Source organism: Wolffia australiana, chromosome 3 (assembly GCF_029677425.1).
Source record: "Wolffia australiana isolate 7733 chromosome 3, ASM2967742v1".
Classification (NCBI taxonomy): domain Eukaryota; kingdom Viridiplantae; phylum Streptophyta; class Magnoliopsida; order Alismatales; family Araceae; genus Wolffia; species Wolffia australiana.
In genome coordinates, this window is record NC_135837.1 from 14,376,379 (window position 1) to 14,403,908 (window position 27,530).

Below are 27,530 nucleotides of genomic sequence, written 5' to 3' on the forward strand. Positions count from 1 at the left end.
CGCCCGATCTGATTGAACATTTGAACGATCTGTCCGACCCCCTGATCCCTAGGTGAGAGAGAGGGGGAGAGAGGGAGATGGGTAGAGAGAGACGATGAAGGAGAGAGACGGGTAGAGAGAGAGGATGAAAGATAAAGACGATAGAGAGAGGATGAAAAATAAAGAGGTGGAGAGAGAGGATGAAAGATAAAGACAAGTAGAGAGAGAGGATGAAGAAGAGAGACAGGTAGAGAGAGAGGATGAAGGAGAGAGACGGGCAGAGAGAGAGGATGAGAGAGACGGGTAGAGAGAGAGAGGATGAGAGAGACAGGTAGAGAGAGAGGATGAGAGATGGGTAGAGAGAGAGGATGAGAGATGGGAAGAGAGAGAGGATGAGAGATGGGAAGAGAGAGAGGATGAGAGACGGGTAGAGAGAGAAAAATGGGTAGAGAAATAGACGATGAAAGAGAGAGACGGGCACAGAGAGAATGAGAGAGAGATGATGAAAGAGATAGACGGGCAGAGAGAGAGACGATGAAAGAGAGAGATGATGAAAGAGATAGACGGGCAGAGGAGAGAGACGATGAAAGAGAGAGACTGGCAGAGAGAGAGACGATGAAAGAGAGAGACTGGCAGAGAGAGAGACGATGAAAGAGATAGACTGGCAGAGGAGAGAGACGATGAAAGAGAGAGACTGGCAGAGAGAGAGACGATGAAAGAGAGAGACTGGCAGAGAGAGAGACGATGAAAGAGAGAGACTGGCAGAGAGAGAGACAATGAAAGAGAGAGACTGGCAGAGAGAGAGACGATGAAAGAGAGAGACTGGCAGAGGAGAGAGACGATGAAAGAGAGAGACTGGCAGAGAGAGAGACGATGAAAGAGAGAGACTGGCAGAGAGAGAGACGATGAAAGAGATAGACGGGCAGAGGAGAGAGACGATGAAAGAGAGAGACTGGCAGAGAGAGAGACGATGAAAGAGAGAGACTGGCAGAGAGAGAGACGATGAAAGAGAGAGACTGGCAGAGAGAGAGACGATGAAAGAGAGAGACTGGCAGAGAGAGAGACGATGAAAGAGAGAGACTGGCAGAGAGAGAGACGATGAAAGAGAGAGACTGGCAGAGAGAGAGACGATGAAAGAGAGAGACTGGCAGAGAGAGAGACGATGAAAGAGAGAGACTGGCAGAGAGAGAGACGATGAAAGAGAGAGACTGGCAGAGAGAGAGACGATGAAAGAGAGAGACTGGCAGAGAGAGAGACGATGAAAGAGAGACTGCAGAGACTTTCTTCAACCGGGCCTCTTCCCACATCGACGGCCCAGCCTCTCCCAACACACCAAGCCCAGCTAACGCCGCCACGTGGCCACCCTCCACGTGTCGCCCACTCACTGGCCCAATTCCACCCGATGACGCTTTTTTACTGCCGAAATCGCACCAAAAAAATATATGTAAATACCAGAACGAAGCTCTCGCCTCTCAGTTCAAAACCAACAAGAACAGAGAGAGGGAGATCTGCGTTCTTCATCGATGATCGGAGTAGATTCCAGCTCGAAGATGTCGCTCAAATTGTTGTTAATCGCGCTGATTATCAGTTCAATCGGCGCTCCGATCGCGGAATCAGCCGTCGCCAGCATAGATCTTGGATCGGAATGGCTCAAAGTCGTCGTCGTCAATCTCAAGCCAGGTCAGGCCCCGATCTCCGTCGCGATCAACGAAATGTCCAAGCGCAAATCTCCGGCCTTGATCGGTTTCAGCGGAGGCCTGCGCGTTGTCGGCGAAGAAGCAGCCGGAATCGCCGCCAGGTACCCCGAGAAGGTCTACTCCGCCGTCCGGGAAATGGTCGGGAAATCGCGCGGTCATGTTAGGGCTAAGATTGAGGCGGCTTATCAGTCCTTTGATTTGGTTGAGGATTTGCGGGGAGCCGCTGGGATCCGAACTGATGATGGGAATTCGACTGTTTATTCTTCTGAGGAGCTGTTGGCGATGATTCTTGGGTATGCGAAGGGCCTTGCGGATGCTCAGGCGCGGGTTCCTGTTGTGGATACGGTGATCGCTGTTCCGCCTTTCTTTGGGCAGGCAGAGAGGAAGGGGGTTATTCAGGCTGCGGAGCTTGCTGGGTTCAATGTGCTGGGCCTTGTCAATGAGCACGCCGGTGCTGCATTGCAGTATGGTATTGACAAGGACTTCAGCAACGAGTCCAGAAATGTCGTTCTTTACGACATGGGTTCGGGAAGTACGTACGCGGCCTTGGTTTATTTCTCTTCTTACAAGGCAAAGGAGTACGGGAAAACCGTCTCAATCAATCAGTTTCAGGTAACAGGGTCGAAGTATGAACCGCGAAAAATTATTAAAGCTTCTTTTTTTAAGATTGTGTTTCTTAGTTTGGTTTGTATTCCGATTATTCCAGGTGAAAGATGTTAGATGGAATACGGAACTCGGTGGCTACGCCATGGAATCCCGGCTCATCGAGCACTTTGCAGACGAGTTCAATAAACAATTAGGCAGTGGGTTTGATATCAGGAAATCCCCCAAGGCTATGGCTAAACTAAAGAAACAGGTCAAGCGAACAAAGGAAATTTTGAGTGCGAACACTGCGGCTCCAATTTCTGTTGAATCTCTCCATGATGACAGGGACTTTAGGTACGACTATTTAAACTGTATGTTTGTGTCCCATGTTTGGTGATGATCATAAGTTTTGCATTGTTGCTGGTAGGACTCAAAACCTACAATACTTAGTCTAGCCGGCATCACACGTTGGAGAGTGCCCATAAAGCCAAATGTTTAGGATGCTTCACACGATGACTTGAAATCGATATTCATGTCATAATTGTGGCTCTTAATTGGAGTTTAAACCTTTTTCTCATAATTTTATTCACATTTTCCTTACCTGACAATGAAGATGTCACTTTAAGGAGAACCTTTTGGGGTATAAGCCCATCGATCATCTGACTAGCACCAAATCAAGTCACCCTACTCGGCATTAAGCAATTCTTTTGATTATTGTTGCCCACTGCACTCTTGGAATTCATCGCTAATATACACACTTCTCAAAGAAATGTGTTTTTCGAATAATCCTTCAAAGCAATATGTGAAGAAGTGTCTGAAAGATCTAACTAATTACCAGGAGTACAATTACGAGGCAGAAATTTGAAGAACTCTGTTCAGACATCTTTGAGAAGGCAATCGTTCCACTGAAAGAACTGCTTGAGCAGTCGGGGTTAACTATCGATCAAATCGATGCTGTCGAGATTATTGGTGGAGCAACTCGTGTGCCAAAACTACAGGTATCACCTTTTTTCATTCTCATTGATTCTTTTGCACTTCGTCATAATCAATTTCATTATCGGCTTATTAAAAATCTGAAGAATCTTTTGTCAGATTTACTTATTAAACCATGGGCCTGTCAGTTTTTTTTCTGGCCGAGTTGCTGAGCCGTATAATATATTTCATATGCCTCTCTTTTTGCGTTTACTTGTCTTAACATTGGTTTAAACTGCTTTTACATCTTGTTCCCATAATTTCGTTTCTCAGTTTGGCTGAATTACTACGCAAAATATCTACGATATTAATATTATTGCCAGAATCCCATCTCTCTGTAGGTTTCAGCTCTGATCGCTCTTCCCTATCGGGCAAAAAAAGTTGGACTGCACTGTTATTTCACTGTCGGATTCCTCATGAGCTTTAAATTGACGCTTAATTTTTAGAAGAAATTTATTTTTCATCGTACAACTGAAGTTATACGCTCTATTCTATATTTCTTGTGGATACACCAACTACCGGGGTGAAAAAATTGGATTCACGTGTGGATTTTGCATTCAGCACCGTTAAGTAAGAAACCTAGCTTATTATTCTTTGTGCTAAGATTTCGGAGAAGGAAGTAGCAGAAGAAGGTCCTCGACAAGAGAGAGAACAGGAGGAGGAGGAGAGAGCCCTTAGGGCAACGAGAAGTAGAACCCAAAAAAGATCATATTTCATTACTCAGTTTATATATACAAGAGCCGTATAACGGCTAGTTGGGCGTATCACGTGACATGCTCTAACACTTTGCATTCTTTGTAACAGATCCTAGAGTTCCTTCTAAAATTTCATTTTTAGTATTTTTCTTCATAGCATTCCCTTTTAGTATTTTTTTCTCTTTTTTTCATTTACGGCTTCACGTAATTCAATTCTGCATCATGCTCAATTAGCCTGAAATTTATTTATATTCAAAAAAGGCACTCTTATCTGCGTCTTTGATTCGTTCATGAGTTTGATGAGGACAAATCATCATCATACTTGCGATTAATCCGATAAAAATTTGTCAATGTCTCGTCATTTCCACATGATCGACGTGTCATTGTCTTGTCATTCGTCTTGTACCAAAGATTGATGACGAAATTTGGGGATGCTGATGACGGGTTCATCATCGCGCTGGACTTATGAAGAACACCAAATCTCATCATCTGGGTCTGTGGTAAAGTAGTGATATTTTGTCACATTTCGTAGGCTAAGCTGCAAGAATTTCTCGGGAAAAAGGAACTGGGCAAGCATCTTGATGCAGATGAAGCAATAGCACTTGGTGCAGCCCTCCATGCTGCCAACGTGAGCGACGGGATCAAGCTGAACCGCAAATTGGGCATGATAGATGGTTCCTCTTATGGCTTTGTGATTCAATTGGACGGCCCTGATCTTAGCGAAGATGATAGGTCTGAACAGTTGCTCATTCCTCGGATGAAGAAACTCCCCATCAAGGTAGCTAAGCTTGGTTCTTTCCACTTACCTTAATTATTTTTCTCTCTCTAATGCTTGTGTGCAGGTCTTCAAATCTATTAAACACAACAAAGATTTTGAAGTTTCACTCGGTTATGAAAAATCACACCCACTGCCACGAGGAGCTTCTTCACACAAAATTGCCAAATTTGAAATATCTGGGCTGACAGAGGCAAGTGAGAGGTGAGTTCTTTCAATAACTTTTTTGAAAGATTCCTGCAGGGTCTAGTGCCAGTGATGATGATGGTGCTCAACAAGGAATCTCCATTATAATATGGTCTCTGAGAGCCCTCATCATCATAATCATCAAACACATCCTTGGTTAATGATGAAACAGTATCTGGTTTCCTAGAGCCCCCATCATCATCTTCATCCACTGGTTTCAAATCTAAAATAGAGCATTCAATTCTATCAGCGTCATCATCATTGTCATTGTCATAATCATCCATCTATTGAATTCGTGATCATCATCATCATTCATACAAGCCATTCAGAGATGAAAAATGATGAATTCAGCATTGTCTGCCAACCCTAGCTTCATTTCTTGCATACTCAGGTCTAAATCTACCTTCTACTTTTAGGTACTTGGCCAGAAATCTTTCATCTCCTATAAAGGCGAACCTCCACTTTTCCCTCAGCCGAAGCGGCATTGTTTCATTGGACCGTGCAGAGGCTGTCATCGAGTATTTTGAGTGGGTCGAGGTTCCAAAGAAGAACCTCACTCTCGATGTTACACAGACACAGGAATTGAATTCAACCGCCGATGTGGAAAATAAAGAAACTTCGCCCACTGAAGACAAGGTTGATAATCCAATAACAGCTAATGAGACACAGACCAACGTTGAAGTGCCCATGGAAAAGAAGTTGAAGAAGCGAACCTTTAGGGTTCCTCTAAAGGTTGAAATGATCAATTTGTACCTTTTCATAATTAATTTATTTTTGAGGACATAATGGGAAATCTTTTGTATGGTGGTGTGTAGATTGAGGAGAAAACAGAGGGCCCTGAGACAGTGCTTTCAACGGAATCTTTCTCTGAGGCAAAGATTAGACTGGAGCGATTGGATAAGAAGGATTCTGACAGGAGGCGGACTGCTGAGCTCAAGAACAATCTCGAGGCATACATATACTCGACTAAGGAGAAGGTTTGATAAACCTAACCACTTGACAAATTATAGGTTATTATGGGTTTTACCAGCGCTTCATTTTGTATCTTTATTCGCTAAAATATGCCGTATTTGTTAGCGTTTTTACTCATTTTCGTCGCTGGTGACAGTTGGAGGAGTCTTCGGGACTTGAGAAGGTTTCCACAGAGTCAGAGAGAATATCCTTCAAGGAAAAACTCGAAGAGGTTTGTGATTATTTTCGCGCCAAAAATTCCAATAATTACAAATAATCACCTGGTAATTTAGTTTCTGCCGTTTTCTAGGTGCAAGAATGGCTCTACATGGACGGTGAGGATGCGGCCGCTAGTGAATTTGAAGATCGCCTCAACTCTCTAAAGACCTTTGGAGAGCCTATTTTTTTCAGGTAACTTCGACCCCTTTATCTCCTCTCTAATTAGATACATATATTTACATATATGTATTACTAGGAGCATGGTGGCAGACAGATATGCCTTTGGCCGTCTAGCCTCGGCATAAACATGGTTCCCAAATTTTGAAAGAATATGGGGTTCAGCACTTTATACCATGTATTGGATTTCGCTAAGTTTTCTCTATATATATAGATTTTTCTTTATATTTATAAATGTATAGGCTGGCAGTTTTCCTTTTTCTAAAGGCTATCATTTCATATATAGACTGGCAGAGCTTTCAGCCCGGCCAGCTGCCTGTGAACAAGCTAAAAGTTATCTGAGCGACCTTCCAAAGGTAATCAAAGTTTCACCTTCCAACCCTTGAGAAAAGGCTAAATTTTTTGACGCCATCCTTTTTGGGCAGATCATCCAAGACTTGGAAGAAAACAGGCCCTGGATTCCAAAATCTAGGGTTGATGAGGTAGTATAAATCGAATTCCTTAATGTTGTAGCTTGCTTCCTTTTTATTTATCTTTATATAGTTGGTTAATGTACCCGGATATTCATAGACAGTTTTTACAGATATATTTATTTTTTTCTATTTAATGAATTCAATCCCATTTCAGCTGCGGGGGGAAGCGGATAGAATCAAAATCTGGCTAGAGATCAAGGAGAGCCTCCAGAAAACGTACAAGCTGCCCATTTACTGGATATTCCCTCATTTTTCTCTCTTACTCAAACGCGCACTTACTCTTTCCTGTTGCAATGCAGAACTCCTGATTCTGCTTCTCCATCTTTCTCATCCTCTGAAGTTCATGAAAAAATCCAAAGCCTTCAGAATAAGGTATGCTTTCCATATATCCATCAATCTATCTGGCCATCCATGCACACTTCCAATGATCCATGCATGCCCCCAATCATCAATTCATCCATAGATTTCTCCATATATTTCTCTATCCATCCGTTGATAAATCTGGCAGTCCATCCATACATTTCTCTCTCCTGTATGTGCATCCATTCATCCATGGATCTGTCTATCCATACATTTATCCAGCCATAAATCTGTATTTTCCATCCTTGCATGCCTCCAATGGCTACTTCTATCCATTCATTAAAAAACTTGTCTTTCCATCCACGCATTTCTCCTGCTGATCCATCCATCCCTTCATCCTTAAATCTGTTTTTCTATTCATCTGTCCACCCATCCATCCATCCATCGATCCATGCATAATTATGCCCATTCATATGTCCATCCTCCTGCCTATCAATCCACGGATACCTCGCTTCCATCAGTCCCGCTCATCCATCCATGCATAAATACCTCAAATTCTTCATTTTATCCATCCATCCGGCCATCCACACATCCATCCATGCATAAATATGCCATTCTGTCCATGCATACCTTCCATCCACCCATCCATCGATCTGTGGATCATCCAATGAGATTCTTTCATGGGTGTATGCAGGTAAAAAGCATTAGCAGGATACCCAAGCCGAAGCCGAAGCCGAAGCCCAAGATTGAGAAACCAGCTGCGGACGAGGAGTCGGATAAACCCGCATCGAAAGACGGCGATGAGGCCCACGATGAGCTCTGATTCTGACCATTTGATCTGCTCCCTTGCAAATATTTGATAGCAGATAGAGCTGATCATGATGATCAAAGTTTTGGTAAACAAGCTCACCTATCTTTGTTTTTGTATTCATAGATTGACACCCAGAGGAGTATACTTTTTAAGTTTTTCGGATCATTCTAACTTTTTCCTGTAATCTTTTTAATTATAGGAAGCCCACAAATTTTGCATGATTTAGTATGAAAAATGACTTTTCCATAAATTTGCATGATTTATTCATAGATTGACACCCAGAGGAGTGTACTTTTTAAGTTTTTCGGATCATTCTAACTTTTCCTGTAATCTTTTTAATTATAGGAAGCCCACAAATTTTGCATGATTTAGTATGAAAAATGGTGTTTCCGTGATGCCGCAGATGCGTATGACTTGATCATGAAATCTAATGCATGGATGGGAGGAGATAATATATCAATTGAAAAATTGAGGTGTCAATAAACCTGTGGTTAAATGTTTTGTGTAAACTTTAAGTTAGAATATTTTCTGCGTTTAGTATCTGAAATATTAACTATGGTCCCCAGATAAATCATTTGTACTTTTAGTCTAGAATCTAGAAATATAAGGCTACAACGTTTTCGTAGACTTCCTTCAGATTGCCAGACTGCCCCTTTGGGGATGTTATCTTCAATTAACGTGTGGCTGTCAAAGAACTTCTCGTCAAGAATTTATGATAAGCAACCTACAGATTTAGGAGTACAAATATTTTGAGATAGATTAAGATTTGGTGGGAATTCCCCAGCCATGTACATAGACACCATCATCAAACAATTCGGCTTGAAAAAACTCAAAGAGAGGTCTCATATTAATGAGACATGGAATTCAAATATCTGAGAAATAATCACCCCAAAAAATCATAAAAATAAAGCAAATATGAAAACAAACATACAGGTCCATTATGTGCACCATGCTTTGCACAAGGTCTGAAATGGCTTAGATTCTTTGTGTTATAAGCAGATTCCATGCCGATCCCAGAGAATTGGAGAAGCATATGAGATGTATTCTTAGGATATCTTTCTAGTTTATATCAGAGAATAAAAGAAAATGATGTTACAAACTCTAGTTTTTAATTGGATCCAGTTGATAACAAGTCCGCATTTGGTTTCCTGTTCATACTTATAAATAGTGGTAAATCTGTTGGAGACTAGACTCAATGATAATAGCTGAGTACATCACTTGAGATGATTTTGAGAAGGAGAATGTGTGGATAAAGTCGGCACCTCACTCAACACAAAGCTTGCGAGAAAATCACAACTGGGCAAACCCAGTTGACAGTCCTCTAAGTAAGATCAAGATGATCTTAATTAGGGGATTGTACTTCTGCCCCATAATTTTGGTGTAATCTGTTGGACTGATTATTTGTATACTATGATCCTTCACTTATCCTTGTATATGTAAGTGCTGACTCCTAATATAATTAATTCTTTTTTAGAGGATGTCAATTGAAGGACTGGACTTGATCTTCCCATTTTGTTCGTTGCTGTAGGCAGGTCTTAAATCATTTCAAAAAGCTGTGAGAGTGTGAGAGACAAGTATAAATAGAGTGGGAGAGGAGAGAAGTAGAGAGATGGAGTGTGAGCGAAAAGAGAGGTACAGAAATAGAGAGATAGGTGGATTGAGAGTATGAGAGAGAAATATAAATAAAGGGACTATGGATGGCTTCTAGCAAGAAGAAGGCCAATGACAAAGGTCTTTTGCAAGACGCTATACCCAGAGGCATCCTTGCAATGCATGCTATGGTCAAATGGGGAGGAAGACTGCAACCATCTTTTCTTTCAATGCTCATTTGCTCGCTCAGTTTGGGCAAGCCAGACATTATCAAGGGTGAAGGTGGCCTCTGAAGAGTCTTTCTGGGATTTATTCCAGAAATTGCAGAATAAGGTCTTTCATCATTCAGCCCAATAGGGGTATTTAGGTCATTTGGACCTGTTGTAATCCCTTTAAATCGAGCAGCCCTCCCTTGAGGAGAGCAGCCAAGAAGTATAACCAAGATGGGTCTGGCTCATAGATGACATCCATTCCGCCTGCCCTGATCCTGCCGTAGACCATCCTGGCGTCTTCTCCCTCCCTTCTCGTCTTCTCCCCGATACAAACCAGCAGGTTTGTATCAGCATTGAATGTGGTCGTGCTGTGCCAGTACGGCTGCACAGAAACGAGGTGCAATTCAGGGGAAGAACGGCTTCTATAGATGGAGCTATATACGAAGTGGAGGGATTTAAGGCAGCATGGCTCCCGGGGGCTCAAGAGGATCGGGGAGACTTGGAGTCAGTTGGTTAAAGGATGACGAGACTTGGAGTCAGTTGGTGTTCATCCCTTTTATTGTTCAAAAAAAATAAAATAAAGAGTATGGGGTAGAAGAGAGAGAAAGGGGAGAGAAGGAGCCAAGAGGAGGAGAGAGAATTGACGGACGTCGACGCGGACCTGCCATAAATAATTGTGGTCAATAGCACATAACAGAAAGTAGGAATCTCATCCAATGCTTAAATAAGATCATCTTCATCCACAGAAAGTGGGTACAAAACAGAAAGTCAGCCTAAGTAAGATCATCTTCATCCAATGCTTCCTCTGCGCCCTTGGAACCGATGGCCGTCACATCTCCTGTCGGCAGCTTCCTCGCTAGTCTTATAATCTAAAAAGGGAAACGTTAAAAAGTTCATCGAGACATATCCGCATTAATTATCATCGTGTGACTCACTTAAACCAATCAGGAAAAAAAGTGGGAAAAAGAAAAGATACTGTGATAGTTCAATTATTGGTTAAAAAGCCACTTTTAAAAAACACTGTTGAAATTTTGGAATAAGGTTATAGACCATCTAGGCTAAAATTAAAATTATTAAATAGAATACATATGCAGCTATCATTTCATTATGTATGGAATTCCACATTTTCAGTTATTACGAAAATCCAGTTATCGTCAAATGGCTTGGAGATCATGAAGTATCAATAACAACACCCCATTACCATATGATCCAGATGAGAAATTGTGCTGGACAGACAGATACGCTTGATCTCTTCTGCGTCGCCTTCTTCGTATGCGGCAAGAAGTTTGCTCGAGCACCGGCCTTGATCACTTGAAAGGAATGCGTCAATTCTGTTTTTTTTTTTATGAAACAAAAGGAAAATAGGATCAAATTCAAAGACCATCAGAAAATCTCAAAATCCGTGCGGATATTTGCCACGAAGATAAGAGAAATGTTTTGATGGTTGAACTAACTGCGAGCAATCATTATAGCACTTCTCCGCTTGCTTGAAGTCATGTGTATACAGGTAAACTAAAATTGCACTCAAGTATGCCTGTTTGAGAAATGAATCAAAATAATTAATAAACAGACAAAATACTTCCTGCAGAAAAAACCATGAGAAATAATAAAATGATAGGCGTACATGAAAAAATATCACATCTGAACACGAGTACATAAAAATATGTAAGGAGATGCACAGTTTACTCCTATTAATCAAAGATTTGAACGCCCAGTAAGTTCAAAAAGGTTCAATAATGCACATAAATAAGTACCAAGCAATTTATACAGGAGGTCAAAGAGTAAAAACAAACTGGAATAATAATACTGATTAACTTTGAAAGTTCTGATACTCAACTTTTGACACAAGCGGTTACTAGTATTTCTGAGAGAGGTCATGGACATCATCTAACAGAGAGCCTTGACCTGAGTCGTTGAATCAGTATCTGCCATCATCATTCCACCATTCCTCTCTCTCCTTCTCTCTCACTCACATGCACACACACACAAAAATTGGAACATAATCTTTGGAGTGCTTGATAAAGCAAAACCTCAAAATGATTAAATCAGCTTATGACCTGACGCCATTTATGATTCAAATCGTGTTCTGTAAGGAACAACATTTTAAACGTAGCATAAAGATCTTGATGAAGTTCCTCAGTCACAGGTAGAGGATCTGAATCCGAAACTTTCCTTTGGGCTCATTAGCTTACGGAAAAGAATCTAGAATCTTTGAGTTTTTCATGAGAAAATGTATTGAGTTCTGGTCAGAAAATTTCATCAAAACTGGTAGGTTAGACAAGCAATGCTGGAAGAACCCTATTATTATTTAGTATTAATATGTCATGAAATGACTAATGGCATGGACAAAAAGGCTGCTAGCAAATTTATCCACGTTCCCCATATTCAAAGATGCGCTCCACATGTCTCACCATTTACCTCAGTTAATGCAGGATCAAGATTATAAACCACTAAGATCAATCAAAAGATGAAAAGGTAAGAGATACAATATACCTTGCATTGGCTGTTCACGGCTTTACAGTGATCTGCTGCTAGACCCCATCTCAGCAAAATTGATGCAGCGTCAGTGTACCTAAATGATTGAGACTTCAAAATATGAGAATACTAAAATAGTAAAATCATAGATACAACTCTAATTTACAGCAGGCCCCCAGGAACCTCAATGATGCACAAATAAGCTGGTGACAACAAAAGGCAAACCACGAGAAATCTAGGTTTCGAAAATGAGAATTGATTTTTGTGTAAGAACAGGAGTATTGTCTACAATGCACAATGTATGAAAAGATATTTGATTTTAAGTCACCAACTACTATTGCAGAAATGTACAAATATACTGATAGGAACCTCCCTTGGTCCTATCAGAAGAAACAAGCTAAGAAGACTCTAATGACCCAAGCGTAGTGATACAAGTGCCACTCGTACTTACCTGGAGAAATGGCAGAAGAAGTGAAATTGTTATCGCACACATGCCAAGTCAGACGACACACGAGAAGAAGAATAGGCGGGAACCCTGCCTATTAATAAAGAAGAGGGATGACTCGCCATCTTGGAAAAATGGTTGCAGCATATGGGCTGAGCGATAGATCCTCTCCTTCAGAAGGAGACGAGAGCGATTCACCTCATCTATCGAGCATAGTTCATCTTTCCATTGATTCCCTTCTCCCTCTCCATTCTTCTTGCACATTGTCCTTGTTTTGTCCTCTTCCATGACATTTCTTGAGCAGCATTGCTATTCTTGGAAATCTCTGGTATTCTCTTGGATATTTTGAATCACAACTTGCATTGGTCTATCTCTACATCGATATCCTCCTGGGAGCATGTCTTGACCTCGCATTGACTGGTGGGTCAAAGAGCTCTGACCAAAATATTGATCCAATATAAGGAGGAAAGGTCAGGTCAGAAGGAATCAAGAATTCAGTTGCAGCTGTTACGGCTGGACTCGGAGAGATATTTCCCAATCCAGAGAAGTAGATGAGCAGATCCAGTCTTCTCCTTCGTTCTTCAATTCTTCCACTTCCTCCATCCTGTTCTTGCACTTCAATTCCTCCATGGAGACTCGACTTTTCTCATGATATCGATCTTGTTCGTCCTCTCTTTCTCATTTGATACTCTACGAGGAGAGGACCAATGGAAGAGAATTCTCCTCAGTCTCTACAAGTTCTTTCAATCACCAATTTCTTCACAATTTTTCAATAGATCCTTAGACGATTGTATCATACACATTTAAAAATCTTCAGGTTTTGGGCATCTCTTTTTTGGAGATACTGAATTAATTAATCTACAAAGAAGTTTCCTGTATTATTGACCGCTAAAAATAAAAGTAGCAGAAAGCTCACCTCTCGAGCTTGATGTAAACATCAGTGGCGTCGCGGTACAAATCAAAAGCCATTTGCTCCTTTCCATCCTCTTCTAGTATCCCGCAGGCATCGTTAAACAGCCTAATAGCTTCTTCTGGGTTGACTTCAGCTAAAAGGCTAATGATGTAACCGCCAATTCAAAAGTGAGTCGTCAGAAACATATCATTTAACACACTAATTGTATATAGGGTTTGGCACCCCTCATCGTTACAGTGGACATCATTGAACCTTGTCAACGCTGACCATGATGAATTTTACGGTGGTGACAATGACATTGACATTGATGAAGTTCATGTTGACAATGGCAAGGTAACACAGACAGTTGCGCTGTTCGTCAATGTCAGGCATCAACTTAGAAAATTTGAAGTTAAAAAGAAGTCATCCCTATCAACCTCAATGTCACCATCAACAATAACCGGCCTAGTTGACCATGATGATGTTGACAGAAATCATCCTTAATTACATACAGTTGATGGTGACAAAGAGGTTGACGCCCATTGACATTGACAACAACATCCGCATCGATGCCACCAACCAACACCAACGCCATATGTAAGCATCGTCAGGATGTGCCAAACCCTAATAGAACATTAATAAGACAGGGGCATACCGAGCACCCTTAGCTAAAGCATCAGCTGCTGGTTGCGATCTCCCGCATTCGTTATACAGCTCTGAAGCGCGTCTAAAGAAGTCCAAAACCTCATTCCACTGCCCAAGTTGCTTCGCCAAATTTGCCGCAGATTCCAGATGCTTGGCAGCATCCCAAGGCCTGTCAAATTTGAAGTGGAAGAAGAGATAACCAATTAAAATCAAAGAAGTAAAGAAGTGAACATCACAAGATAGTGAATTCCAGAGTCGGGGGAAGTACTGAGATATCATCTCGTGGCACTTTGATGCCTTCTCGAATGCAATCTTGGCCTTCTCATCACTTCTCCTTGCCCTAAATTCATTGGCTTCACAAAGAGGGAATATTATAACTTTATAAGTAAATGAAGAGGGGAAACCAATGAAAGTTGTTCATTCCAAAACGCTCTAAAAGGGAGACAAAAGGAGAAACCTACCAGCCTGCTCATACAGAAATACAGCATTCTTCCAGTCAGAAGTCCATCTCGTGAAGCTGAGTTTTGTTCTAGAATTGGAAATGAGATGGAAACGTCATCGAGAATCATTCTCCAGGTTCAACAATTTAGAAAAAAATTACTTCAAAGCGAGAAGATTACTTCCTCTCGTCGCAATTTAAAATCAAACGCTTAAGAGATCGCGAAGACAAAGAGGGTAAACACACTACTAGATCAAATTCGTTCGCCAAAGGTTGGAATTTCTCTTCCCAAGGATCCACAGATAAACTACGGCAATTCGAATCAGAGGATCAACAGCGGATCGCCGGAAGAAAGAGAGAAAATTTCAAAAGCAGAAATCGAGTAAACCTAATAATACAAACCTCGCACAGTCCGATTCCAACCATGATGTAAAAAAAAATCAACAAATGAAAGAAATCGATCTAGATCAATGATAATTGCAGTACAATCAAAACATATCAATGCAAACATGATGTATACAAACCTCGGACAGTCCGATTGCAAACAATGATGAATAAAAAAAATTCAACAACTGAATGAAATCGATCTAGATCAATAACAATTGCAACACAATCAAAACAGATCGATGCAAACATGATGTATACAAACCTCGGAAAGTCCGATTGCAAACATGATGTATACAAACCTCGGACAGTCCGATTGCAAACATGAAGAATAAAAAAAATCAACAAATGAAAGAAATGGATCTAGATCTATAACAATTGCAATACAATCAAAACATATCAATGCGTACAGCTTCTCGCCCTTGATCATGAGCTTCTCCGGGTCTACCTTCGCCATGGCGGACGGAGGAAAGTAAGCGCGATTGAACTACGACGACGATCTAGATTAAATTGGTCAGTTCTCTTCTACAGTATAACCGCCATTAGAAGTAACGTATGAGAAACGATCTTACCTTAGTAACTTCTGATAACTACCATTAATATCTTGAAAACTATACTCCTAGTAAATATAAGGAAAAAAAAACTTGGGAATTCTTTAATAACTGAGATATAAATTATTTCTTTAAGTGATCAAGGATTGATATATTTTTCATTTCTGTGCTGGGTGATTGTGAGGTTGAGATCAATTTTATATATTTTTTAATGGGGTAACAAATAGGTAATTTGTATTTTATTGCATTTGAGAAACTAAACATGAGAAAAAGTGGACTTCCCTTATTTCTTCTCGCAAAATTAACTTAGGAAGTACATTTTAAAAATTGCCTAAATATTTTAAAATTTTATTACATTGATTAATTAGCAAGTGAATTACTTCTTTTGTGTTGGAAATATCCCCCCTCCTAGAAAATTTTCTAAGATACGAATGATTAGCTTGAGTTATTTAAGTAACTTAGATAAGAGTTTCACTTCATTTGTTTATTGATGATATTACTTTTCCCCATTGGATTTACATGTTGTCAGTCATTTATATAATGCATGGATACCAGGAACATAAGACCATATGCAATGAACTAGTACAACATACTTGGGATTACACGTGCCTGGTTGGTTTTCCTTAGTATCTCGGAGGAGACTTAAACTGTATACTTGCAGTTAGTGAATGCCAAAGAGGGTGAATCGATAGGACTCCACACATGAACGTGTTCAATTGCTTGATACATCAGTCGGCCTTAATAGAGCCACTGGCCACTACAGAGGTTTGGTAACATCCTTTCTATAGAGCATAGAGGAATTGGAGGTACTGAGGCGTAACACTATGAAGTGCAATGGGGCACTTATGAGACATGACATATTAATCGGATGCGACTTTCGGGGATATAAGCTGGAGTTTCCATCCCACTAGCTCCACAATAATGATATTGTGGGACTGAGAAAGATAGGGCATCCAAAGCAGTCAAAAGGTACATATTTTGGAGGTTATGTGGTGGAACAGATCCATAAATTAAAGAAATCGAAAATCCACCTTATTGACAGAAAAAGCGTATTTGAGAATTCCCATATCCATGTTGAAGCACGTTGAACGAGTAATGTAGTCTCAATGGACTGACATAACCTGGGCGTGGAGGGTTAGGGTGAGGAAGCAGCTAGATGAGACCCTACATCAAGAAGAGATCTACTATCACTAGAAATCGTGCAGTCTATGGCTACACGAGGGTGATCAAAACACATATTTCTTTAATGCCTCAATATCACATTGATCATGTTCTGACTAAACATCCTTACTACATGTGTATAATCAAGACCATCATAAGATGCAAGAGGTAAGAGTTGAGCACTTCCATACTTTTCTCGTCTCTCAACCGACCTCGACATCAGAGGATTTATTTCCTCTATTCCACCCCGTAGAATATGGTTGTTGATAACTGATGATCAAGAAATTCGGGTCATATACATCATTAAACACTTGTAGTTTATGCGACAACATAATTTTTCATACGAGCATAGATCAAGTAACTGTCAAACCCACATGGAACAGATATTGAATAAGCAAAATTGACCTTTAATTTTATTTTTTGTTTTGTATTTATTTTAAGGATGAAATCTAGCTTAATGAAATGAAACTAGTGAAAATTAATTCAAATAATTTTAGGAAATTCATAAAATATGGATCATATTGACGTAATTTATTCTAAATTTATAAAATTATTTTAGAAATTTAAAAAAAGGTATAGTTGAAATTACTCATGTATTCTAGTTAAAATACTTTTACTTGCAATTAGGGAGTGTTGGGTGATGGTTGAGAGCAATGGCACGAGAGGGGTGGAGCGGATGAACGCAATACAATCTCAGATTGTGAGGGAGATGGGGGTGGATACGCGCCAATGAGTGACGCTTACACTTAATGAAACATCTAAAATAGTGTATCTAGGAACCATTTTAGAGAAGTCTACCAACTATTTTTTGGGCATTTTCATTTGGCATCCAAAAAACCTCACCAAATTATTATTCTTATTCAATAAACTTTTGCATTAACAGCTCCCTACACATTATCACATGACCTTGTTGATGGGTGAAACTATGGATCCTTTCTTTTTTCATTAAAAAATCCATGACATGTTTTTTTTCCATTTTTTCTTGAATTAGTCAACAGCACTCTGACCCCCTACGTCAATGCTACCACCAGAGATCTTCAACCAATGCTTTGACTCACCGCAGAGCTATAATGGAAGCCCATACCTATGTTATATAAAAAAAACATGCTTGTTCTGGGAGGTCTGGAAGAGATGAACCTCCTCTCATTTTTAAAGGAAAGTCCATCCGAGGATCAGAGGCCATGTTTCAAGTTACTTAGTGACCAAGGAGACCCACCATCTAGTTCCCCACAATTTATGACCTATTTTAATATCTATGAGGGTCTTATGTCATGGGAATCCCAGTCACGCCTACCCTAACCATGACACTATGTGTTTTTTCTGATGGTAACTTCCACCTATTATGCTCCTAAAGCTCAACATTAATGGTGCAGGTAAGAAGAACCTGGTACCTACCAGTGGTTGAGATACAAGATCATAAATAAATAAATAACCATTTTTAATTTTTTTGGTTTCTATGAGATCCATACTAATAATGCAATCAAGTATGTACATATACAGAAAGGTTGACGCATTTGTGCATAGAAAAACCTTCACTGAATCATCTTAGAATCTGACTCAAGCTTATTAGTCAATATGCTTTGTATCTAAGATTCTATTTGGTCGGACAACATGAGGTGCCAAAAGACACTCAATTTCATTTGTCATCAGCTGTGCAAGGGGAACTAGATTGCCGATCGAAGAAGGAAAATTATGTATATAATTGTAATGTCGTTATAATTTTAATTTTCCTACTATCAAATATTTCCAAAACTCACTCAAATATATAATGGGAGCATGGTCTTCTCCACAGGGACTGGCCTTTAGAGGTGTATTTAATATTTGAGTAGTTAAGGGTAATGATAGTAATAATAATGAAGATAGTGAATATAGTAGAAGATAAGTAATCAGTAGGTGGGGTAGAATCTAATGGATCAAAGAGTTAAGATAATATTTAATAGTAATGACTGGTGGATGATGTGGGAGAGAACTAGAGAAAGAGAGAACACAATATGTTATTTATATATGTTTATAGATGCTAGAGATAATGAGAAGAAAGATAATTAAAAATAAATAAGGATATAATAATTGTGGATGATGTTAAAGTAGACAGTGGAAGAAATAGAGAAGGTTAATGAGATTTATACAAGAGTAAGAGACTATTGATAGAAGATAGGTGGTTATTTATTTACTTAATAGTAAGTTGTATCTTAGATAGGAGATAGGTATAATAATAATGAATATTAAGTCTTAATTAGATGGTGAAAAGTAATTTTATCATTAGTTATTTTTAAGAAGTTAAATAATAGAAATAGTTATTATAATAAGAGGTAAGAGTAAGAGTGAAGGATTGAAGTGGAATTCTGATAGATAATGAGAGATTATTTAACTAGGTATAGAATAGTGAGCTAGAGAACTAATTATATATGTTAAGGGCTGAAGATTAATAAAAATAGATGGATATGTGTTATCTAATTCATATGAATTTATTTAACTAGATATTAAGAGAAATGATAAGAAAGGATAGCTAGGGTTAATTAGACTAATTAATAGTGGATATTTATAATATTATATTCTTTGTAGGAAGATTATAAGAAAAGAGTACCACTTAGATAGATGTAATACTTCATATATATATATATATATATATATTAAATATGTTTTGATACAGTTTTAAATATATATATATATATTTATTGGATGAAATCAGTAAGAACTTAGAAAATTCGGGGAAAATCCCTTGGTGAAGGTAGGTATTTGATAAAATGCCTCAAAGAGAACACAGCAACAAATCTCGATGAAAACTCGATCGACCTTTAAGCTGGAATCAAAATATCAAAAGTTAATGAAGTTATTAACTGTTTATCATCCAGATTAAGTGAAGAGGAGTACCGATTCTGCCATTGAATCGAAGATCAGGGGGTGGGAACTCTGATTGCCGCCCTCTAATGACGGTTTGCGATTTCCCCCTTTCTTCTCTCTTGTGCTGGCACAGGTCTTTGTCTTCTTCAGCCTCCTATGGCGCCATCCTGAGCTCTAAGAGCTGTTCGAGCAGTGTCACACCCCTCCTCTTGCTTCCACAGCCACTGAAAGGTTCCTCCGCCGTTGCTTGACATCAGGATCGGAAGATACAGAATTTGCAAACCCCTTTTAAAGATTTTGGAGGGCCTTTTCTGGCAATGTATGAGCTTTCTGGCCAAGGGGGGCCTCCAATGGTTGTAGGATGGTCTCTGTCCTCCCCTTCTCACCGGAATCTGCTGTCTGATCTCCGTGATATCTTGTCCAACAGCTGCGATAAAATCACAGCCGTGGACCTTGATTAATATGGTGCACCCATTTTGCCATGTCAGCATCCTCATCAGCTTTCCCTGTCACCATCCACATGCGTGATTCGCCTGTAGAGGAGGTCCCTCTGTCCCCATCAGCCGCCGCAGCCAATCAGAGCCCTGGAAGTAGAAAGACAGATTAATTACAACAAAATAAATCTCACAGTCCAATCTTCCTCAAAAAAATCAGACAGCTGAGACCATGTCCGTTTACTTAAAACGACCCAATATTACAAGGGCTTTTGGCCAGGTTGGCCCAAAGCCTGGTTATGTTTTTTTCTAGATTCTATTCATTTCACGGCTCATTGGCCCGTTGTCCTTCTTATAAAATTCCAGGCCCAGCCCGTGCGGAGCTCAAACTTAAAAGATGAATTCAGTCCTATATCGGAGTATTCTGAAATATGTAACACTATATCAGTCCTGCTTGATGTTATGGAATGAAATAAATAAAGTCTTCCCTCTCATGCACGTGCACGGGCCTCTGTGCGGGCCTTATGGGGCCTCCCAATGGGCCTTATGTGAGTTTCTATGTGGGCTCCTTGTCGAAGTGCTCAAGCTTGTGCCGGCCGCACCGCTTGCCGGCGACGGGTGGGCTTGAGCGTCCATGCCTTTGCTCACCTGTGGCTGACTTGGCTGCTGTGCCCTGTCTCAGCCTAGCAGCTAACCTAATTTTTTTAATTATTCTTTATATATGTTATTTCTTTCTCTATCTTTCTTTCTTTTACTTCTTTCTTCAGCTTTGATATCCTCCCTGCAAACGCATAGATTGAAAAAATAGAGAGAGCATTAATCTCATTAATACTAAGAATGTTTTAAACACATTTTTACTGTTAAATACTTGGACTTGTAAAATATGTAAAAATTACATTCAAATGCATTGTTTTATCGCTTTCTCCATTTATTGCATGAATTGAAGATATGTGTAAAGTTGAAGATAATACACATAAAAGGGCCAAAAATGACTTTAAGTGTGTATGATTGCGTGTCTTTATTAGGATTCATTACCGATGCACTCATTAGTTATATGGTATGTTAATGTATAGACATTATTTTCTCGACATGGCAGACTTGCCTCCTGATGCATGTGGGGAACGCTGTGTTGATCATCTCAACATGCAAACCATATTGACATGACGATGCACACTTGCCATTGAGTGACTACAATTGTGGCATATTACTCGGGCATCACTAAGGATGGAGTACCTCCTTTGATCAAACATCACATATCATCTTTAAGCAGAACATTGTCTGGTTCTGTTCTGAACCAGGGTGTTACACCAGTTCCGCCCAGCCCCAAGTTGTTAGATAGTGGCCGCTCTTAGACCATGAGCAGTTAATGCTCCCTGAAGCACGGAGTCATAGGCAGTGACATTCGGAACTGGGGCGATTACCAGTTCAACCATGGCCCTAGTTTGTCTCTTTCATCCTTGGGCTATATATATGTTACTTGCTTCCCATTCTCACATTGCATTGAGGGCACCCTCTAGTTTACTCCTTTCACTCACCTGATTTCATTTGTAGGATGTTCCTCATTCAGCATGTACTGTTCACCTTTTTGCATATATACCAACACCCCTAGGGGCAGCAACGAAGAATGAGGTCCATTGAGAGTCTGTTTTTTTCCCAAAAAAAACTCAGAAGAATACAGCTTTATTTTTGAGACATGGATCAAACGGATGGATAGGAGACTTCTAGACTGTGGACCAGATTAAAAGCTGCAAAGGCACAAACTCATACGGTTAAGGTTGTAAAAATTTTGTTGGTTTCTATGTTGGTTAAGTATAAGATTAGTACGAATCACATATTTTAATGATCATATACAAATACAAAGTAGATAGCTACATTGTGATATATGGTGGTAGAAGACATGGAATGTCAACTTATTATATATACTAAGGTTATTCTCTAATTACATATTGGGTTTCAATCAATTGTCTACGCATCGAACCCTTAGCCGTATGAATATGGGTGATATAAAATCAAAGAAATAAAATCTAAACTGTCACCCAGTTTACTCCACCAAATCTTCTACATCTATGGTTGACTTAACTTCCTTCCATTGTCACTAAGGCCTTGTAAAGTTAACACTTGCAGATCCCTCTCTAACTTTGACCCTTCATGAAATATTAGCAGAAAACTAAGCACACCGTGTACTCTATCTTCTTCAATAAATCTAAAGTCCATCCTCATGTGCTGGTAGTTTTCTGCTGAACCTCTCACAACCCCCTGCTAAAGTTACTCTTCGCATTTTACACTTCACGTGTTAGGTCACTTTTGTTCCAGATGACATCTTAATTTATAAATGGTAAGATAGATAATGTAAACATTAAATTAACACAATACAGGGTACCTCGAAACCTGTCATGGATATTCCTGTTTCAGGATATTTTTATTTAATATCAATTAGACAAGTATGGAATTTTTGTTGATATTTTTAATAACCCAACTCGATTGTATCAAGTATAAAATTTCAGGGCGATTGCAAGTTCTGTGATCGTTATTTCCACACTCATTACAAGTGGAGAACATGGCTTTGGCATAGTAATAATACCGAATGGTTTTAAAAAATCCCAAGAATTTGGGTCTCCCACGATTCTGATCATAAAAAGGAATCAGATGTTGGGTTTCATAATCATAGAAAATTCCCAAAAAGAGATTCTACTGTTGGGACTCCAATCTTTCTCAAGTTAACAAGGGTGAAGAAAGATACATGAGTATCGGAGAGATCATCTCCCGAGCATGGATTCATAAGACAAGTAGAGAAAAACATGGAAAACATAGATTAACGATAAAACATATAAGTGCCTCACCGATCACGATGACGGTCGCGGTGATCTCTGCCATGGTCTCGGCGGTCAAATTCTCGTTCTCGATCTCGGTTTCGGTCTCCGGCTCGATCTCTGGGCTTCTCTCTCTCTCTGCTCCGGCTCCTGGGCCGATCTCGCTCTCTATCAAGGCCATGCCCGTCTCGGTCACGGCTCCTGCTGGATTCTCTCTCCCTCTCTTTGTTTTTTTCTCTATCTCTGGCGTCTTTACCTACTCCACACAAATCAAAATCACAACCCATGTAGAACAACACTTGAGAAGATAAAATATTAGTTAACACAGGGTTTTTTTGGGGGGAAATTGATTGAGGGGAAATTACAGGTTAATTGGGGTATTTAACTCAGACCTATAGGGTTTATAATTGATTTATCTTCATTAGAATCAGTAAGATATTCCATCTTCCTCTGAATTCAGCAAATTTTTCTCTGAAGCCTAAATTGGTTTTACAAAATAATAAGCAAGTAAACGAAACAAAGATTAACGTCTAAAAAATGAACTAGCATACCTAGATCTGCCTCCCAACCAGCACGACCGGTACCAGGGGGAGGAGCAGAGGGTCCACCACTCTCTTGCATCTTCGCTCGGAACTTCTTCTTGAGAATCCCAAACTCGTCATACATCTCGCCATCGTCCTAGAGAAAATACAAAAGAAATGTAAAACCAGCATGAACTTCAACGTATCAGTCATGTTGGAAACTCACTTCTGCCTCTCGTCTGCGCCTTCTAGTTTCCTCAATTTCTTCTTCATCAAGTTCTTTGTAACCTCCCCCTCGACCTCCCCTTAAGCAGGAAAAACAATCCATGGAAGAAGCATATTGATCAAACTAGATAATCAGCGTTAAAATAAAGGCTGACTGGATAATCAGACCATACATAAAAATACAACAAATGATGCACAACACAATAAAAACATGACATGCTCAAAATAATTTGAAGTTGTCGCAAGAATCGGCCAGAACTAGCATACAAAATTACAGCAGGGAACAGAAATTCAGGAGGCAAAAGGGAATAATGCACAGCAAAAAGGAATATGCGAATAAAAGATCTTCTAAAAAAAAGACAGCAAATAATGCACAGCATGCGAAAATCATTTACCTCACACCACCTTCATTCTGACCAGGCTTGTTGGTATTACAAATGTTGCATTTCAATCGCTTTGCCCAATTAATGTTTCCACACCTGAAAGAATTAAGGACATTACTCAATGTTTGATAGCATGATTTACAGGCCAAAATAAAAGCATACAAATATAGCAGTTTCAGACTATCGATAAGCTAAGCATCTACCTCCAGTTACTGGCCCAACTCTCCCATCAAGGTTAGACGAGAAACCCAAAACATAAAACGACATTAACAATGTTATTTGTTTCAGCCAGTTTTTTTCACTTGCTGACACGATATGGGCTCGCTCATTTCTCAAGTGAGAAACAAGTGGCCCAGAGAGGTTCTGCGAAGTGGGCCACTTACTGAGACGGGGCCCATTTACAATAATATAAAAGAACGGAGGACATGGGCCACTTAAAACATCAGCTGCACTTACAATAAAAAGAGTAAAGAGATGGAGGGAACAGAAGGGCACGGGCCACTTATCACAGGTGGCCGACTAACAAGAACCAGATAGAAAAATAACGATAGACAACTAGACAAACTAACACAGACACCACTCCAGTGAGAGTAAGAATTGAAACATACTAGAAGAGAGTTAGTTGCTAACATCTGTACCAACTGAAAAGACAGACAAATCGACGAGGATTAATTTGTGTTAAAAGTAACAAAAAAAAATGCTTACATTGGGCAGGGCCAATCATTTGGGCCAAAAATGCCAGTAGGCCCACCGACACCTTTACCGCGTCCTCCAGCATCGCTGCCAGGTTGAGCCCTTCCTAAACCAGCTCCCGAAGTTTTACCTCCGTGCCCAGCAGGCCGAGCCGTCCCACATCGATTGCAAACACCACGGAAGGCAAAATTCACATTTCCACAGCTGGATGCACAGAAAATGAAAAAAAAAACTCAGGAACAAAACAAGAAACAATATAACTACATACATCTGTAAATATTAAATAATTTAAAGAGAGAGAAGGCTGCTCACCAATATCACATCAACAGACCTTGTATTTGGGCATGGCCAGTCCCCATCTTGCTGCCAAGGTTTTCCTTCTCCTCTCCCTCTGCCTCTTCCTAAACTACATCCCTTCAAATCCAGGTTCTCTTCTTGTCCACCGAACGAGCCGACGGCCTCCGAAACTTGAATATTTTGATGATCAAATGAGTCTTTTCCCTTTGAATCGGCAATACAAACTTCAATATTTTTCCCATGGAATTCCTTGTCATGAAACCACTCAACAGCCGCTGATGCTGCATGCGGATCTTCGTAGGTGACTGTGGCATCACCCTTCGGATCATTGGTGATTTTATCCTTGTAAATCCAAATTTTTGGTTGACCCGTCCTCTTGTCTTTCTGTACCACGGTAGAAATGAAGAGAAAATATTCAATATTACATACTTAAATAAAGAATGACCTACTATAACAGGATGAACGAACATTCACCGAGACATTCCCGGCATTGTAAAGTTTCTACCTTCAACAATCCAATAGTGCCAAAATAATCCGCCAGCATACTTTCACTTGTCCCAGGCGGCAAATTAGAAACATAAACAGTTCCATTAGAAGACGCGCCTCTTCCTGAGTAACTCGCCATATCTGGATAATAGATAATTAGTGATATTTAGAAAAGCTCTCTGGAGAAGGAAACGCAATGCTTTTTTTTTTGTCAAAAGGAAACGTAATGCTGCTAGAGAAGAAACAAATAGAAAATAATACAGGAAGAAAGATTCCCTAAACATTAAAAGGATCTTACAAAGCCAATCTGAATCATCAAAGAGCCTTTAAATAAGATACTAATTGATCCGTGAAAATCCTATGACTGCAAATAACCTTCAAATTTTCGATGGAAATAAGGGTCCTATTAGGGGGTATTTCTTCATTGAGAGATACGGATAGCAAACAACTGAAAACAACATTAAGTACCTGAAACTACAGGCCTATTTGGTTCTTCTGGATCAATTTTCTTTCTTAGTTGCCCTAGTCAAAGTACTATACAAACGGGGAACAAACAAAGATCCAAAAAGAGAAAAATATTAAAGCCCAGTTCCTTGACTAATGAAACTATCACCACCCGTCTTTAATATACGACGAACATCGGGAGCACAAATAGCGACGCAACCCTCATTATAATCAGAATAAGAAGAACTTCACAGTGGAGATAATCAGAGCTTCCCAGATGCATCGTTGCTTTAACTCAGCTCTTCCTACATCGCCCTACCCATTATCCTATCGCGGGCATCAAGTTGTGCACATGAACAAATAATCCAACAGAGAACCGATGCCAAGAAGGCGATTTCTCAGACATTTACACTCGGGAGGCATAATCCAACATCTTACTGCACCTTAGAACCCATCCGAAGACCAAATACCGGGAAAACAACGCCGACAAAGCGAGATAAACAAATTCAACCGGATCAGCGAAACCCTAATCGTTCTCCTCTTCAGCAAAAAATCAAAAAAAAAGAAGAAGATTAAATGGCGAAATCGTAGAAATAGAGACAACAGATCCCCTCACCGGACGAGGGCGATTTCGTAGGCCGATCTCAGCAACAATGTCGATCCTTTCTCGCTGTCTCTCCAACTTTCTCGGCCACAGTCTGCCCTTTTGAGCCCGCCAAGAACCCTTATAAGACCGGTAGAAGGGGAACGCCAATCCGTCCACGTCCCGTCCCGTGTCCGACATCACAGTCAAAGTAGAGAAGTCAAAATTAAAAATAACTTGACATTCATCTCTTGTGACAGGAATAATTTATTTAAAAGTAATCTATAAAGTCCATCTTGGAAAATAAAAGTTTCAATTAGGTGTAGTTTCCTAGCTCGCCTTGGCTCCATTTGGTCATTTCATAGCATCCAACATGTTAAGGAGACAACGGGCCGCCTCGTTCAAGAGAGGAAGTGAAGATCCATTGTTATGACTAAAGGACCGCGGTCGGCAACGAAATGATCGGTAGTGAAACAGTCTCATTTTGAGGCTATAAATAGCCATGTAATGGACTTGGTTCGACAAGGCTTTTCTTATCATAATTTTTCCCCTAGGGAGGTGGCTCCGCTTGTCACTCTGTCCATCATCTGATCTCTCTCTCTGTATATATATATATATATATATATATATATATATATATATATATATATATATATATCCTCTTTTTGATTCTTCTGATGCGAGTTCTAGTTGTAGTAAGTTTCGTTCTGAAATACAACCCGTACTCTTATCTCCGCATCTTTCCCGGTTCCGTAAATTTTCTTTCTTCGCTCGTCGCGCCGTCGCTTCTTCACTGTATATATATATATATATATATATATATACCAGCCTAAATGGCTATATGATTGAGGATTTTGAGATGCCCCTCCATCTTCTTGTCTGCTTCCCTCTTCATTACTACTTGAATCTGCCAATGTTTAAGCAACAAGAAACATCAAATTTTGTTGGGAGAGCTCAAGATCATCCAAGCTTAATTCAGTGACATACCAAAGCAACAGGACATTGCAAATGGCAAGAAGAGAGCAAGGCCCATTGTTGTTCTGAAGAACAATTGTTGTTGAATGCCCCAGAAATTCCACCACCTTCATCTTGTACAGAACTACTTTCAATTCTTCATCACCTATGGTCAGGCCCAGTCATCCAACAGACAATTCTTGACCATTGCCTTGTTATCTTTGATCCTCCTCATCTAGCGTTAC

At 39.9% G+C, this 27,530-nt stretch overlaps 3 protein-coding genes across 3 annotated transcripts; 1 reads left to right on the top strand and 2 right to left on the bottom strand.

The window, feature by feature from the left end:
- Positions 1–1,443: 1,443 nt before the first annotated feature.
- Positions 1,444–8,038, top strand: LOC144700991 (heat shock protein 70 (Hsp 70) family protein). Its single transcript, XM_078572620.1, has 14 exons — positions 1,444–2,288; positions 2,383–2,615; positions 3,100–3,259; positions 4,461–4,706; positions 4,771–4,907; positions 5,306–5,621; positions 5,705–5,866; positions 5,998–6,072; positions 6,151–6,251; positions 6,523–6,592; positions 6,662–6,718; positions 6,864–6,925; positions 7,009–7,081; positions 7,704–8,038. The coding sequence occupies exons 1-14, from the start codon at positions 1,503–1,505 to the stop codon at positions 7,830–7,832; spliced, it is 2,607 nt and encodes an 868-aa protein (XP_078428746.1). The 5' UTR covers positions 1,444–1,502; the 3' UTR covers positions 7,833–8,038.
- A 2,275-nt stretch (positions 8,039–10,313) lies between these two features.
- On the bottom strand, positions 10,314–15,465 carry GSNAP (gamma-soluble NSF attachment protein). Its single transcript, XM_078572621.1, has 9 exons — positions 15,313–15,465; positions 14,541–14,608; positions 14,348–14,432; positions 14,090–14,248; positions 13,459–13,596; positions 12,116–12,194; positions 11,077–11,156; positions 10,824–10,953; positions 10,314–10,491 (listed from the first exon to the last, which is right to left on the bottom strand). Exons 1-9 carry the CDS (start codon positions 15,357–15,359, stop codon positions 10,396–10,398), a joined length of 882 nt encoding a protein of 293 aa, XP_078428747.1. The 5' UTR covers positions 15,360–15,465; the 3' UTR covers positions 10,314–10,395.
- A 7,039-nt stretch (positions 15,466–22,504) lies between these two features.
- Positions 22,505–26,451, bottom strand: TAF15 (TBP-associated factor 15). The gene is made up of 8 exons (XM_078572622.1): positions 26,365–26,451; positions 25,324–25,445; positions 24,853–25,202; positions 24,534–24,725; positions 23,841–23,924; positions 23,447–23,525; positions 23,251–23,377; positions 22,505–22,955 (listed from the first exon to the last, which is right to left on the bottom strand). Exons 2-8 carry the CDS (start codon positions 25,441–25,443, stop codon positions 22,726–22,728), a joined length of 1,182 nt encoding a protein of 393 aa, XP_078428748.1. The 5' UTR covers positions 25,444–25,445; positions 26,365–26,451; the 3' UTR covers positions 22,505–22,725.
- Between the last annotated feature and the right edge of the window lie 1,079 nt (positions 26,452–27,530).